Source organism: Carassius carassius, chromosome 7 (assembly GCF_963082965.1).
Source record: "Carassius carassius chromosome 7, fCarCar2.1, whole genome shotgun sequence".
In the NCBI taxonomy this organism is placed as follows: domain Eukaryota; kingdom Metazoa; phylum Chordata; class Actinopteri; order Cypriniformes; family Cyprinidae; genus Carassius; species Carassius carassius.
This window is the reverse complement of record NC_081761.1, coordinates 13,489,620-13,506,645: the sequence shown is the minus strand read 5'-3', so window position 1 is coordinate 13,506,645 and position 17,026 is coordinate 13,489,620. Positions and strand designations below refer to the sequence as shown.

At 38.0% G+C, this 17,026-nt stretch overlaps 2 protein-coding genes across 7 annotated transcripts in view; both read left to right on the top strand.

Moving 5' to 3' along the window:
• Positions 1-9,668, top strand: part of LOC132143573 (glycine receptor subunit beta-like) — a 33,544-nt gene extending 23,876 nt beyond the window's left edge. Inside the window, exons 9-11 of the mRNA XM_059553925.1 lie at positions 627-775; positions 7,601-7,753; positions 8,365-9,668. Of these exons, the coding sequence (XP_059409908.1) occupies positions 627-775; positions 7,601-7,753; positions 8,365-8,661 (599 nt within the window). The 3' untranslated portion in view covers positions 8,662-9,668. The remainder of the gene's footprint in view (positions 1-626; positions 776-7,600; positions 7,754-8,364) is intronic.
• Positions 9,669-16,185: 6,517 nt separating this feature from the next.
• gria2a (glutamate receptor, ionotropic, AMPA 2a) overlaps positions 16,186-17,026 on the top strand; it is a 35,958-nt gene continuing 35,117 nt past the window's right edge. For 3 of the 6 annotated variants that reach the window (XR_009434260.1, XM_059553926.1, XM_059553931.1), the window contains exons 1-2: positions 16,271-16,498; positions 16,693-16,833. Coding sequence is in view for 5 of the 6 variants with exons in the window: in XM_059553926.1 (XP_059409909.1) it covers positions 16,426-16,498; positions 16,693-16,833 (214 nt within the window). In the remaining variant the exon portion in view is untranslated. Of the gene's footprint in view, positions 16,499-16,692; positions 16,834-17,026 lie in introns of all 6 variants that reach the window. The other 3 variants (XM_059553930.1, XM_059553927.1, XM_059553928.1) reach the window with 3 other exon arrangements.

Genomic DNA, 17,026 nt, shown 5'->3' with positions numbered 1-17,026 from the left:
CTTTCTTATATTGCCTATTTAATGATTTAATAAGTCATTGGGATTTTATGTGACAAAGGTGTTAAAATCTGCAGACTTTCGTAAAAGCAATTTCTAATAATTAACGGTTTCTGATACACTACTATTTTTTATATTTTTGATGAAGCCTTTGATAAATATTTAAAAATAAAATAATTTAGGATAATTTATTTATAAACATTTCTAAATTAAATATACAGTATATGAAACATATATACAAATAAAATGGGTAGAAAAAAGGTACACATGTAAAGAAAGAGAAATATCTTTCCACTTACACTGGGAAATTCATCCATCAATCATTCCCATGATTATCCAAAATCCAACCCGTTTTTCTTCTCATCTCTCCATATTCCTCCTCTCATAGGATCCACTTCTCCTTCATTCCTTTCTCTCATTTGTTCATCTCTCCATTCCAGGGATGGCTGTTACTCCCAGGTCAGTTTTAACATTAAAGCATCATAGTTAATTTTATACCTTGTGGTTAAGTGAGAAGAAACTCAAGATATCTGTTTAAGATCAAGGTACAGTATGGTGATTAATGAAGCTGCAGTATGCAATTACATGAGGAAGTCTTCTTTCTTTCTGTCCTGTCTGTCTCTCTTTAGGCATTCTGTCTGTTCTGTCACTGTCATCCGAGTCTATGTCTCTAGCATCTGACCTTCCTAAGGTCTCCTATGTGAAAGCCATTGATATCTGGATGATTGCCTGTTTGCTGTATGGTTTTGCCTCTCTTGTGGAGTACGCTGTGGTTCAGGTGTGTATGCACATGTTTGTTGTTGTCTTGTACATTTCCTTGATATTGCAGAACTATAGATTTAGCTGAACTCTGTATGGGTGTTTCACACTTAAAAAAAAAAAAACTTACTTAAAAGACATATATATCTCAGTTTATTTTTCCACTAACAATATCCAAAAGTGGAAAAACACTTTTGTCATTACTATTGTTGTTTTTGTAATTTTCCTTAATATAAACTTTTTCACCATTTCAAAATTTGATTTACATTTCAGCTACATTAAAACCTTTTTTTTTAATGATATTCTTTAATGACACTGAATTTTGGATTCCTGTCTTGCCGAGGTGTAATTCATAGGTATAGCATAAACATATTGTAAGGAATTCTAAACTTTATCCCAGAACCCAACATATCTTATATAATAAAAAGAAGGAGAAAAACATTGACATGGAAATGCACTCTTTCTGAGAGGAGAAAACAGATCTGTAAACAAAAAAATTAAAACCAGAACTGAAAACAGACCGTCTTTGGTTACCTGTGTAACCCATGATCTCTGAGTTGTGAATGAGACGCTACGTGGCTTTGAGAGGAACGCCCTCTGGGTATCCCGATTGTCTGAAGTCTGGATGGAATCACAGAAATTCATTCACCGTCTCAACGCTCTTACATCGCCGTCCTTATACTGGTGAACATGCCATCTGCTCCTCAGATTTCTTTGCCGAAAAAAGCTTTATGTTGGCAGTGCAATGAGCTTGGCAGCAGACACAGCATCTTGTTCCCTACTCAGAAGAACATGAGGAACAAGTAACCCGAGATGTTCTCTTTCATAGGTTCACTTGATGCTGTGTAGCTGTGACGCAATGGGAATGATGTACCAAACACGCCAAGCTAAAGCGCTGCCATATCTGGCCTGATGATGAATCAGATAGTATCCACAGCTGGTTCAAGCAGACAAGACCCAGGAACCAGGAGCCGTGTCAAGATCCAAATTATAGAACTTGATGATAGTGTGTGGAGAGTACCATCCTGCCTCTACACAAATATCCCAGGAGCAGGAGTCGGAACCCTTTTTCGAACCAAAGAGACATTTTTTTTTTATATATTTTTGGCCATTGCATTTTTCCAGAAGAGCCAAAGTAAAAAAAAAAAAATTATATATATATATATATATATATATATATATATATATATATATATATATATATTGTGGCGGGAGGAGCACAAGACAGACACAGTGGGCGTGGCGTCAGGCCTCGGAGAGGCTTTTATTAACAGAAAATAAAATAAAACAGGGGATAAAGGTGGCCAAAGGGGAAGAGTGTCCAAAATAAACAGGGAATCTGGTGTCCTCGTCGTGCTGCGCAGTTCGGGTGGGTCGGGCAGTGTTCATGGAGGAAGGGTCCAGGTAAGGGGCGGAGTCCGGTGGCCGCACGCGCTCCCCTCTTCGGTCCGGGGCGCAAGGGGCGGTGGCTTCCTCTAGCGGCCGCATCACTCTCGTTGCCCGCGGCACTGGCAGGGGATGGACGGCCCGGCATCCTGGCCCATTGGCTGTGTAAACGGGTGCGGTTCCCATCCGGATCGCGGGTCCGGCAGCTCACGTCTCTGGTGGCGCGGGAGTCCCTCAACGCACCCTTCCTGGACCCACGAGGACACCAGTGTGCATGCACAGGGAAGAGACCGGTCTCCCGAGGAGAGGCGCGTTGGGCTTTTAAACAGCGGCGGTGATGAGGCTCCATTTCCTTCAGGTGTGCCCCATCACACGCCGCCAGCCCTGACTCGTCCAGCGCCCCTCCTCTCACACACCCACTCCAGTCGGGAGCCTGGTGAAGGGCGGCGATTTAGGACGGGGTGCCGGTGACAATCGGAGGAGGCAGCTGACTCGTCACAATATATATATATATAGAATAGTCAGAATTATCCATGACTATTTTTGTCTAGTTTTAGTCCACGAAAACTGATGACATTTAATCTGAAAATTGTATTTTAGTCTCTTTTTAGTTATGCAATTCTATTTAACCCAGTCAGTATAGTATAAGTATCTAGTAGTATAGACAAAACCAAAATTTTCTTTTAGCCAAACCCATTTCAAACAAGGTTATCTTATTATATTATTGTTACCTTATAGACTCAAGAATATATATATTACAGACATGGAAGACACTCGGATTTGAATTTACAATATTTATTTTACTAAGCAAACATATTAGAAGTACACACATCAGTCCCTTTCTCTATGTCAGACTTAACTTTGTTTGTTGTCATCTTCTAAATAATGCTGCGAGTTGGGCTTGAGGAGGTTACGTTGCCTGCATCTGCGCAGTGTGACCTAATGCAGCCCCTGAAGTGAGACACAGGAAACAGAAATACTTTAAAATAATAATAATTACGCGACTTAATGAGACAAAATAACATTATGACGTTGTAACATTTTGTTTAGTCTCTTTTTGGTCAACGAACATGAAGAGACATTTGAGCATAGTTTTTATTTAGTAAACCACATTCAGTCTCATTTTTATTTGTCAACAATATTGCATTATACATTTAATTATAGTCATCGTCACATGACCAGCATTTACGTTGCATCTCGTCTCGTTTTCCTCAGGTGATAAAAGTTCATTATATTTAGTAATAATTTTCGTTGACGAAAGCAACACTACATGATGGCCTAGCTTGAAGCATGCCAAGCACGCGTTGAGGCTGGAAATCCGAGCAGGAGCCAGACGGGCATGCATCTGAATGGAATCCAAGTGAATCCCCAGGAAAAGGTTTTTTATTTTTATTTTTTGAGAGGGGGTGAGAACACACTTTTTGGCATTCATTCTGAGGCTAAGAAAAAAAAATGTAGCAAAAGAGAAATTAGTGAGAATGTGGTAAATCACTAATTCCCTGGAGTGGGCTAAAATGAGCCAACTGTCCAGGCAATTGAGTATACAGATCCCTTGGAGCCTCAATAGGACAGAGCAGCATCCATGCACTTTGTGAATGTCCTTGGTCCCAAGGCAAGGCCAAAGGGAAGAACCTTGTACTGGTAAGCCTTTCACCCAAATGCAAACCTGAGGAACTTGCTGTGTTGTTGAATGACCTGAATATGAAAATTGGCATCCTTCAGGTCGACAGTGACAAACCAGTCTCCCACACGAGGCTGCGACAGAACCGAAGTGTGTAACCGAACTGAACTGTGTAGAGAACCCAAGGCAATACCCCTGGTAAATGCTTCATTTTATGAAAGAATTGTGATAGAGGATGCAGAGTGTTGCAGTCCAGAGGACATACCTGTGTGTTGCGATGGTCCGGAGGGGATAACATCATCTACCACAAAGGAGAGCCCCTGATAGATAACAGAGACCGCAACAAAAAATCCTTACTAAGGAACAATGAACACCTCCTCAACTCAGATATAAAGTTCCTGTGGTTAACATTGTCTATCAATCCTGGTAAACTGGAGTATAACGCTGCAATTTACATTCTGCATTTACAGAATAAATATTCTTAATTTTGTGCTGAAAATGCAGAAATATGAAATGTGTATGAAAATGATTTGGTGTGTGAATCAGTATTACATTTTTATATATTAATTCTCTCATTCAAAGTAGTCAACAAAGCAGTAATATTTAGTTATCTTTTTAAATGCCAAAATTATTTTAAGTTGAGTGCAATTCTGCCAGTAGATACATGTTTGAGCAGTCAATGTAAAAGAGAGAAAAGGCTAAAAGATTGCTAGTGTATAAACATTGGGGCTAAAATTATATTAAATTTGACATTTTATTTGAATGTACAGTATTTGTTACTAAGACACTTAAGCTAAACCTAAAAGTGTCTGAATTTCATGGCATTAGATACCAAGTGGTGTCTGGATCTAAATGTTGATTATTTTTATAATTACTTAAAGGGGTCATATGGCGTTGCTAAAAAAAACATTATTTTCCATATACTGTACATTTATTGTTGCTCCTCTATGCCCCGCCTTTCTGAAGCGCATATATTTTTGCAAAGCTGATAGTTCTGAAAAACGAGGTGTGGTCTGATCGACAAGCTATCCAGTGCATTGTAATTGGTCGAATACCTCAAGCGTGTGACGGAAATGTTACGCCCCTTACCATACTGTGACGCAATGTCCTGGTGCGAAGAGATAAAACAGCATCAAGTGGGCTCATAATTACTGATTATAATGACTTATACTATTATACTGTTATTGCACATCACACTACTTAAACATAAAACCATGTCTGCATTTGTGATATAAAAAACAACAAGTGCTACTCTACACTGCTCAAAACTCGCGTTTGAATCATCAGTGGCAAATCCTTTAAACATGAAAACGTACTTACAGACTGTGAGTCAGCCTTTTTTGTCAGAACACTGGCATTATAGGCTACTCTCACAGGAAACAGTCCTTGTTTTCCGTTGCACTGCACAAATCTGAATATTTGGTTTTAACTGTTCTGGAACACTTTCATAAATACAACTTAACCATTGATTTCTAGTTGTGTCCTCTTTTGGAAGGCCAAACAAAGTAGTTTCACTTAGGACTGCACGATTATGACAAAAATCATAATTGTTGATTATTTTTAGTTTAAATTGTAATTGCGATTATTGATTATGATTATCACAGTTTACACTGAACGATGTTTATAACATTGTTTGTTGCAACTGCATGCCATATTTTTATATGAAAATAAACAAGCTGAAAACACTAACTGAAAAACCTTTAGTGCTTTTTTGTAGTATTAAGCCTCAAATGTCAAATACATGGTTTCTTTAAATGTAAAAATAAAATAGTAAAAATATTAATGGTATTATAATGTTATATTAAAACTAAAACAACGGAAAAATCCTTAAGATAACATGTAGAAAGAAAAATACATATCTTAAGTGTGCATGTCAACGGTCCATTAAGGGTACCGTCTAGAGTTCTTCAAACAATAAATGGAGGATGTTGAATGCCAGCTTTTCTTTTTATTTCATCTTTCCCAAGCCAATAAAGTGCAGAGTGCTCATAAGTGAAAAGCATAGAAAAAGTTCCATAAGGAAAAATCCAACTTCAAAATACAAAACAAAAAACAACCAACCTTGGTTCAGGTATAACAATAATTCAATTGAAGTGCTTCTCAATAACTACTGCACTCACTGCCCCCCAGCCACAGACTGCCTGACTGCTTCATTACATGAGAATTTATACCCATGGGTTCAACCATTTCTCAGAAGCCGTCATATCACATGAACATCATATGAAGTACTAACACATAAAAAGGATTAAAAATCTAGTAACACAATTTCCTTCAATCCATCAAATATCAGTAGCACAATATACCATAACTTCAATTTAACAATAATTATAAAAAGTCAAATACACAAACTCATGAACAGTTTCCACCACTTTCCACAAATACTTGGTATCTCCCAATCCCCATGATGCAACACAGCAAAGGTATAAAAAGGCCGACAAAAGTCCCATCGGGTCTTTTACTCAGTTCAATATGGCCGCCCCCGTGTATGCTGATCCAGGTAATAGCCAAAAGTTTATAAGAAAAATTTAAATGTCCACTGGTTTTAGTGTTCAGGTGGCCATTCTGAACATCAATCTAGTTACAGGTGTGTAAATGTGTGTGCTTGTGTGTGTATCGTCCATCTCTACACCTCGCTGACACATCAAGGTAAATAAAGAATTTTAAAACCCAAGTATGTGTTCATTTTAAGAGATCAGGCTACTAATTTTATGTCCTTGCTGTTAAGACAGATGTACCAATTGTTGGGGATTAGGGCTATTAAGACCACCCCTTACCACCCCCAGACCGATGGTTTGGTCGACCGCTTCAATCAAACCCTAAAAAGCATGCTGCGCAAGTTCATTTCTAAGTCAGGAGATGACTGGGACCAATGGTTACCATATCTGTTGTTTGCTTACAGGGAGGTGCCGCAGGCATCCATAGGATTCTCCCCATTTTAACTGTAATGGCCGGCAAGTAAGAGGTCCTTTGGACCTTCTTAAGGAACAGTGGGAGGGACCCAAGGATGGTACTTGCAGTGTGGTCCAGTACGTGATCCAAATGAGAGAGTGTTTGGAAGTGATGACCTCATCAGCCCAGGAGAACATAAAAAAGCCCAGCAAACTCAGAAAGTGTGGTATGATAAGAAAGCAGGGGAGAAATCATTTGAGCCTGGCCAAAAGGTGCTGCTGTTGCTGCTTACCAGTGAGAATATGTTGCTAGCTAAGTGGCATGGTCCCTACAAGATAGGCAGAGGGAACAGAGGGCAGCTCGGTGACAGTGCAGAATAACATAAGTGGACTTTAAATGATTAATTGCCACTTTGAACGTTTATGTAATTGTGACATCCATAATTGTAATCGTGATTAGAAAATTGATTCATTGTGCAGCCCTAATTTCACTTTCACAACAAAACGCAGTGTCTCCGCTACATGGTGCCGGCAGCAGTAACGAATGCTACAGCGATAATCAATGTTTCTCCTGCTTTCTTTGCATGAACATTTGGGAGGTGTTATGCAAATCTTCCCACATAGAGATGTAGACGTGGGGGCATGTTTAAACGAGGCATTTTAGGAGGACGTGGACGAGTCTCACTCCAAAGAGAAAGGAAAACTTGAAATCGCATCATATGACCCCCTTTAATCACTGTTCACGATATTATTATGTTTTCCCCAGGTTCACACTGGTGTAATTGTATAAAGGCTTTGACTATCTCTGGTGTAGTCTATCATATTAATACTAACATTTTACTATTTATATTGTTGTTCAGTATTTTCTTATGATGTTCTCTGGTTTTCAAATGTCATAAGGGACTGTTTGCATTGCATGAATTTGCTCTTTCTGTGTGCTGTGTCACAGGTGATGCTGAACAGTCCCAAGCGCATTGAGGAAGAGAAGATAAAGATGGCTCAGAAAGAGAAAGAAAGAGAAAAGGAGAACAACAAGACACCAGCAAAAACTAACAGCGCCAATGGCACTGGTGGGACACCTATACATGTCAGCACACTACAGGTCAGTTTGTGTATGCACATGTATTACTTTTAGTGAGTTGAATTTGTGCATTCATGTGTTTGTCTTTATGTAGAAAAATGTGTGTATTCTTCACATTTACTTGTTTGTGTGTGACTGTTCTCTCTATGTAGGGTGTGTGTGTCTTTTTATGTAAGTTGAATGTGTGTGTGTGTGTGTGTGTGTGTGTGTGTGTGTTAATGGGTACATGGGGAGATGAAATGGCTGTAATTGAGTCTACTGCTCTGAGCGTGCTCAGTGGAACATGGGTGCAGAGAAGAGCAGAGGATTCTGGGGTACTGAAAGTAATGTGACCTGACAGCACCCAGGCCTGAAGCTATGACAGAGCAGCACGGGGGTTCACAAGTGCATGTGCACTTGCATGTGTGTGTGTGTGAGGGGGAGAGGTCATATTACAAACAATATTTAAGAGAAATGTCTTGCGAGGATGACTGCAATGGCTTCCATGGAGACTGACGTTCATGAGAAACTGGTCATCTTTGGAAAAAAATATAGGGCTCCAATCATTTAGAAGGATGGACGGATGGACAGATCGATAGATAGATTTTATTGTATGTATTTGATTGTTTTTTGTGTGGCTTATGTTTGTGTAGGTTGTGGAAAACCGCTGTAAGAAGGTGTGTACTTCAAAATCTGATTTGCGCTCAAATGATTTCAGTATTGTCGGTTCTCTCCCACGGGATTTTGAACTCTCCAACTTCGACTGTTACGGCAAGCCCATTGAGGTCACAGATGCTGCCGGTAAATCACAGAACAAGAACAAGAAGAAGCCGTCACCTCCGAAACCCGTCATCCCGTCTGCTGCTAAACAGATTGATCTCTATGCTCGAGTTCTGTTCCCTTTCACCTTCCTTTTCTTCAATGTTATTTACTGGTCTGTCTACCTGTGACCATGACAGAGTGTAACCGTGCGTTCACGAGCAGCAGCGTGTCAGGGCGTTGAGGAGAGTTGTGCTGCATCCAGATGTGCCTACTTATACTATGCCCATAAAACTATGTACTTTTTTTGGTGAAGAAAAAGTACACACGTTTGAGTGTGTCATAGAAAAGTAGGCAAGCTTTAGGACATACTATCATGTCACACAACTGCGTCTTTAAAGGAGCGCTCTGTCGCATAATTACACGAATCCTGTCACTGTAAACTGGCCTGTCAATCATCTTCTCACAGTTAACATCCTCCCACATTTAATTTAACTTCATACCATATCGGAGAGAAAATAAGTTGCACGTTGATATGCAAGGTCATGCAGAGAACTCTGCTCATATTTCCTTCATAATAATGCATTTAAAATTAGAGACCAAACGGATGTTTATAACAGTTTACATTGCTGTTGCAGACGAAATATAACACAGATAACATTAAATAAATATTTTTTACCAGGTTAAATATTGATTATTAATAACTCAAACCCCTTTATCCAGGGGCGGACTTTACCAATAAGCAAAGTAAGCAGCGGCTTAGGGCCCCGGGAATCAGGGGGCCCATCTCTTAGGCCTATTGGCAAAAAATATTTGCAGTGTTGAGCAATGTAGCCAATCACAGACATATAATTAAATTTCTTGAACGCAATGACTCAACATGTTTAAGTTAGAATCCACTCACAGCTCAAAATGCCAAGTTTTTGTCAAGTCCTGAGTTCTGCAAGCTCGGGCTCCTCTGATTATAACAAAGTGTAGATACTATGTAAATAAGAGATTTATTGTGCCATGTAGTGAGCTTATTAACGGAACGTCGTGAGATGGCAATGAACTGAAGTGAGTGACAGCTTTTATTGATTATATGAGGGAGCACCCTTTCGCGCATTCTAGGCTGTATAATACTGTCTGTCTCAGAACAGGGATATTCACCTCAGTAAAGAACTTGTGTTTCAAGTCTTAATTTTATTTGTCTCGATGTTTCAAAACGACTTTATTGTAATTAGCTCTGACGCAGTTAGGCGGCCACTTGAGAGGATTCCAAAGAACGCCAGTCCTGTAAACTTTGGTTCTGACCACATTAGTTCCCAAGCATTTTCATGCTAGAACTCTTGTTTTTCAGCGTGAATGCAATTAATTTGCTCAAAACCTTACAGATTTGACCAGTTGCATTTAGGCTACACTTCGACCAGGACAGTTTGTAATGCAGGCTGCGCACAAATTAATGTTAATTAAAGACCAAGGCTAGTAAACGTCTTCTATAAAAAGCATGTTGAAATTAGACTTAGCACTTAACCATGAACACAAAACAATGGCTTTTATTGGTTTATTTTGTTAGCAAACATAACTATGATCAGGTTTTTTTTCATTGATCAATTTGTTACTTAAATTTAAAATATTTAATTTAGACTTATACATTAATAGTAGACAGTCCGCACAAGATCAACATGCTTGTTTCCTTTGTGTCTCATTAAAATATAAAACCAAGCATTCGATCATCAAAGCATCAACAAATCTTTCTGCAGCATCTTTTGGCATGGCGGCCAGAACAAATTTTGATGTTCTCGCAGTCGGCTGTGTGAACGCACGGTAAGTGTGTGTGTGTGTGTGTGCGCTTTTATGTTGATGAGGGTGATAATCAAGCATGAACAAAGTGTTGAAATGTTCATAATTTTTATTCTTTAATGTCTGTTATTTTGGTCTGCCTGTTAAATAGTCCTGCTTATTTGTATTTCTTCTTACAAGTAAATTTTTGGAAATGTGAAGCATTAATAAGAGCAAACTTTACAGCATGACTTTACAGAGACAGTGTGTTCAGCCATGTTTGGCCAAAGTGCTAGATAGTGATTCTGTTCGTGATGTTCTATGCCAAAACATCCATAAATGTCTATTGTTTATAAACTCAGGCAAAAAATATAAATAAAACATTGCTTATGACAAGAAAAGACTGTGCCAGATCTTGACACAGACAGCATGCAGTATTCATAACGAGCTTATTGCATATGAGTCTGTAATAAGAAGGGAATTAGCTGCTGTTATCGAGCCATACTATGAAGATCCTTTATCAGCTTCATTCTGTTGTCTCTATTATTTTGGAAGATAAGAGGTTTACATTTTGTTCATAAGTTTGTTTTAAACCTCTAACACTAAACATCGACAATTTTTTGAAGAAGTTTAATGTACAAACTTATGCAAACAAAACATACAAACATTTAGAATTTGTTGTTGTCAAAATCTCCCATTGACATGCTTTGATACAATGCTTAATACTTAAACTGTATCCAAATGCATTCATGTCATTGTAGTAATTCAATACTGATTTAAAACTTATCTTTTGAACATCTGAGTAATTAATTAATCTTATTTTTCTTGTTTTATTGTCTGTTGTATATATATTACTTTTTTGCATTCATCTTAAATTTCTGCATATATTTAGCCATATTTAGCTGCTTTTAAGCTGCACTTGTGTTGATTCTTGTGTACAGCCACCTAAAAACAAGACACACGGTCAGTGCCATGACAACGGCTCTATACAGCATTTCATTTTAGGCAGAAAGTTTTACAGTATTGCTGTCTTGCAAGCACTTTCCTCAAAGATACGAAACTAGTTAAATACTTAGAAAAAAAAAAAACTTCATTTTGCTTGTAAGACTGGGATTTTAGGATTTAAGAATGTTACCTGATTAATGTCTATGTCCATTGTGCAACACTTTTGGTTGTGCTAAATATGTATGTTGTCGACCTCTTTGACTTATAAATATCACATCCAGGCCTAACACATCTGTAACAATGAACCCCAGTTGTAGGCCTACATTTAATTTCCATACAAACATTTGAAAAGTGGGGAAAATGAGTATCATGGTTAATCATCTGACTAAATCTTTTTTTTTATGAAATGTAATCCGTGAATAAGTGAAATCACGGTGTCAGTATATTTGCTGCTTTATATGGCTTAATATTCCTATAATAATATTTAGCAACAATTTATTTTACAGTTACACAAGTTACATACTTAAAATCATAAAAACAATACATTATGCATGATTACATGCAAGTAACCCTAAGCATATATACATGCGTAGGTAATTCATATTACTCAAATGTATAATTACACTGTTTCAAGGACACCTTAAAATAAAATGTAACCCATATTCTTTAGTCCCTGTAATGCTCAGTACATAAGTTGTTAGAATGGTGACTGTAGAATGCCACTATAGTCAAACCCAGACATGAACCATGAGCAGTTTCAGGTTTTAAGTTGAATGGGGGAGCATTTGAAATAATCTAATTTATACCAAATTTGCATACATCCCTTGGTGTAATAGCATTTGCACTGCAGCCTATTGCATACAGTATGTGAATTAAAATCATTCAGAACAGAAGGATGGATGGAGTCATTGATAGATGGCACGTTAGTTAGAGTTACATTAGCTTGTTGTAATGATGCAGGAAAACATTTAGTCAAACACAGACATGCACCATGTGCAGTTTGAGGTTTTACTTGACTGGGGCAACATTTTAAGTAATCTAGCTTCTACAATTGTGCATCATTTGCATATTATCTCCACCTTATTCTTCAGTGCGGAAGTAAGCCTATGGGCGAGACTTCCGGTTCATTAGCTGTTATGGGAAATAATGAGAAGAATAACAACATGCTGTGAACATTAAAACAGTTTGCACTACAAACCAATGTGTTCATAATTAAGATAATACATTAAAGAAATATGGTAAGCCACACCAATTTGCAATATCTAGCAGCAAAACAAGCTGTTTTGTACAGCTAAACACAGCTGGATGCAGATGAGAGCGGAAGCCAGACCCATAAAATGTAGCTACAAATGGCTTACGGTTATTTATTTTTTTTAGCTTACAGAATTATTATTTTTTTGCAAGAGGCTAGCATGAGTAGTATGACGTTAACACTTAAAAAAAATTAACAAGAAGCTAATATGTTTAGCATCAAGTTAACGCAGCTAACATATCATTAGCATAATGCTAGCATGCTCTTGTAGAAAAACTGGTACTTGCCATGGCAAAACTATAGCTAACATGATTAGAATTTTGTTAAGGACTGTAATTTTTTTTCCTGTGAAACAAACATTAAATGTGTTCAGGAAAGTTATAGTTTAGTGGCAATGACAATCAGTGTTGGAGAAAGTTACTTTTATAAGTAATGCATTATAATCTTGCATTGCTTCCTAATAAAGTAACGAATTACGTTACTTAGTTACTGCGTTACATTACTTTTGAGTTACTTTTTAAATCTGGGCAGGGTTTGCTTGTTTGTTTTTAATATATATTTAAAAAATATATATTTTACAAATGCAAAAGCCCAAAGCCCTTTCACAACCAAGTTGAATGAATATGCCTCCGGCTAAAGGAAATGTAAATTCACATCTGTACAGTAGAGGGCGCAGCTCAAACAAATTGCTTGACGCAGGAGAAGAAAGTTTAACACTTTCAGCAATAACACAAATGAAACCAATGTGTTGTTTTTGCTTAGTATGGTTTAATTGGATTATCTAAGGTCAGTACCAAAGACATTGATAAATAAAATGGGATTAAATGCATACATTATATTTGTTTTATCATATTTCATTATTACAGGTTTGTATGATATTCTGAGTTTGCATTTGACTGTTTTTTATTAATTTTGAGGAATACATCAGTTTTTGTGGAGTAAATATATGTTCATATTTAGTCCAGAACTACAGTAAGATCACACAGTGCACACGATGCCACACTTATCCCGATTTCTCTCAACATGGCAACAGGAGAGCTGTCAGTCAGTATGGGGAAGGTGAAGTGACATTCAGCCAAGTATGGTGACCCATACTCAGAATTTGTGCTCTGCTTTTAACCCATCCGAAGTGCACACACCCGGAGCAGTGGGTAGCCATTTATGCTGCAGCACCCGGGGAGCAGTGCCTTGCTCAAGGGCACCTAAGTCGTGGTATTGAAGGTGGAGAGAGAACTGTACATGCACTCCACCCACAATTCCTGCCGGCCCGAGACTCGAACTCACAACCCTTCGATTGGGAGTCCAGCTCTCTAACCATTAGGCCACGACTTTCCCACAACAACAAACTCAGATATTTCCTATGTAATCTGATTACATAGCTCGCGTTGTAAGCTAATGTGTTACCCCAAAACTGTAAATTATAAACAAGGTATGAAAAATGTCCAGTTTTCATTAGATTTCAATTAGATTTTTGACAAAAGTCTGACAAAGCAATTTCCTTTAAACACTAACAGCTAAATCAGAGAACAGAGAGTTTTTGCTTAAAATAAAAAAGAATATAATCAATAATTATGAATTACAAAATTATAATCCTACTGTTTTAATATAATTTATAATTGTGGTGTTCTACAAAACAACAAGCTTTAAAACACTTTTTTTCTTACTGATGAAAATTAAATAATTTAATGTATTTTAATTTAATTTAATTTAATCTCTCTCTCTCTCTCTCTCAGGTACATCATCAGTGTAAGCTTCATAGTGAAAACTTCTAAATCACTCTCGTCAACGTAGTCCATATTACAATGAAAATGTATGCGGACTGTATCTTGCGGTTATTTTTGGAAAAACAGTAGGGGGCGTTTTCTCCCACTCTACCACACATTGCAGCCTATAGCATATATGAAAATAATTTAACTTTGGTACTAGTGCAGGGGTCCCATTCATGTTCCTAGAAGTCTAATTCTCTGCAAAGTTCCAACCCTGATCAATCAACCAACTACTTACGATCTTCAGGGTCCAGTTGTTCAAAACTAACCTGATCAGATATTTGCCCTCGGATTGGATTAAGCCTTGAAAACGGGTTGTTCAAAAAAAAAAAAAAACTATTCTGATTTCAGATTAGATCACAAAATCCAATCTTGGTTTTGATCAAGACTTAATCCTCAATTTGTGTGGTTCAAAACGTTTTTTGATAAAAAATATTCAGATCCCAGCAGAAGGGTGGATTTCAGGAACAAAAATATAATAAAACTTTAAAACTGGTCCAATAAATAAATAAATAATACAATATTTGTAACATAATATATCCCCAAACAGCTGTCAATATCAAACAAAAATACAAATTATTAACTACATTTGAGTTTCAACATCAGAGATGGACCAGTGACAAGTTGCACAACTACCATGTCCCTTTAGGGGCTCTGTAGAGCACAAGTACTCCAGATTTAGAAATATGAAAAGTGTGTACCTGGATCAAGGTGATCCAATCAAATTTTGCTTTACAAAAGTAAAATGGGTTAACCTGATCCTGGATTGCAAAACATGGGATTACCAAATTCTGATTCAGATTAAACTTTTTGAACAACTATCCCCAGGAGCATCTGATGATTACAGACTGGGTTATTATTATTTTTTTAGGGCTGGAACTGAGCTCTGGATTTAGGAAGATTTAGGTGGATTCAGCATTTTTAGGGTTAGACTTTCAATTCACTGCTATCTCCTGGTCATCATGGGAACTACTTAGACGCTAGCAGATTTTAAATAGCAAGATTTATTGGACAAAAAACGGCATCTAGAGCCAGTATTTAAACCTGTTATTGTTTTGTTTTGTGAAATCAGTGGTTTATTTATAATTGGCTGTATACTGATACTGTGCCATACTCGTGGCTTAAAATCTATGCACATTCTTGTTATATGATAAATGCCTTCTGTGATCTAAATTACAATGTTGTAAATTAGAACTACAATTTATTTTCAAGTTTAACCTTCGTTAGAAAAGGTCATTTAAAATGCATACCTTGTTTTACACACAAAAGGCTCACAAGCACAAAGAGATTAAGGCTCAAATTGTGGCTCATTTCTCTGAGATCTGTTAATATTTGGCCGTCTGAGATGTACAGTAGATTGAGTTTGTTTCTTCACTGGAACAGATTTGGAGGAATTTCGACAAAAAATTGAAGTCAAGGGAAACTACTTTTCCTCAAGCATCAAAATCCACTGGCACTCCGGGACCAAGTTTGGTGACCCCTGCTGTAAACAGTGCTTGATGTGTGCATATTTCTCTCCTGATTCAGACAAGACTTTACTTTTTTACAGGAGGAAGCATATTTAGACAAGAAGCAATGGTTTAAAGAGAGATGCAATGCTAAGAGATGAAATGCTAAATATCTGTTCAGATGAAGAAGCAAACTCGTCTACATCTTGGATGGCCTGATGGGTGAATACATATTTTTAGCAAGTTTTATTCCTCTTCCTTTTTGTTACCATTTTGCATCCTTGCTCAATCTCTTTATCCACCGAAAGGTGTTGGGTTGCAAGGTTTCATCTGTCACACTTGTGTTTTCTAATGCGTTTTCTAATTCAATCAATTCATAACCAAAAGAAAGCATGCGACATATATTAAACTAATGAACAAGATCGAAGAGTCGTAATCCAATTTTCCAAAGCAGCTGAGCCAATGTCCCAGCGCGAGCGCTCTTCTCTCAAAGCGCGTTCTAAATAAAAGCAGCCTCGGCTCCGCTCGGCTTTTTTCGTCTTCATCAGTATTCTTACAGTGTCCTCTGAGTTGAAACGATTCTCAGGGACGGAGCCGCAAAGGAGGAGAGCAAGACTCCCGCATCATCGCGCCCGCTCTTTCCCTCATCATCACCGCGGTCCATCGAGAGCCTCTGCGTTTGAACTGTGGTCATTTTTAACATGTGTCGACTCTATTTTGTGCTCGCTGTTTTGTGAACAGTGCGCGTTTGTTGGATGTGGTCGCGTGGATAATCAGAAGACGATGATTTTGTCGGGTCTCCTTTTCCCCGCGTTATGGGGGCTGGCGCTCGGCGGATCTCCAAGCGTCCAAATCGGTGAGCGCACTACGACTTTAGATCACAATGCATCTCGACTTGATACGTCTGACAAGCGAAATTACTTGATAAAAATCTTTATATGTGTGCCATGTGGGATTTTCGTGATATAGGCTATATGATATTTTTGGAGTATGAGACGTGATTCGTCTTATAATTTAATTATGAATCATTTGAATGTGTTCTTTTCTCAGGTGGCCTGTTCCCCAGAGGAGCGGATCAAGAGTACAGCGCGTTTCGGATCGGAATGGTTCAGTTCGGCACGGCCGAGTTCCGCCTCACTCCTCACATTGATAACCTGGAGGTGGCTAACAGCTTCGCCATAACAAATTGCTGTAAGTCAACATGGAGTTTTTACCACTTGAACTATTTTCCATAATGAATTCTAATCTAAGTGTTGATATGAATTATTTTACCGACGCACACAGGTGTGATCATTAAGGCATCTAGTGTCCCTTCCTACATTATTCATTCATCCTCCAGTCATGCCGTGTTAAATATTACAGGAGCCTTTATGGCAGCTTCTGT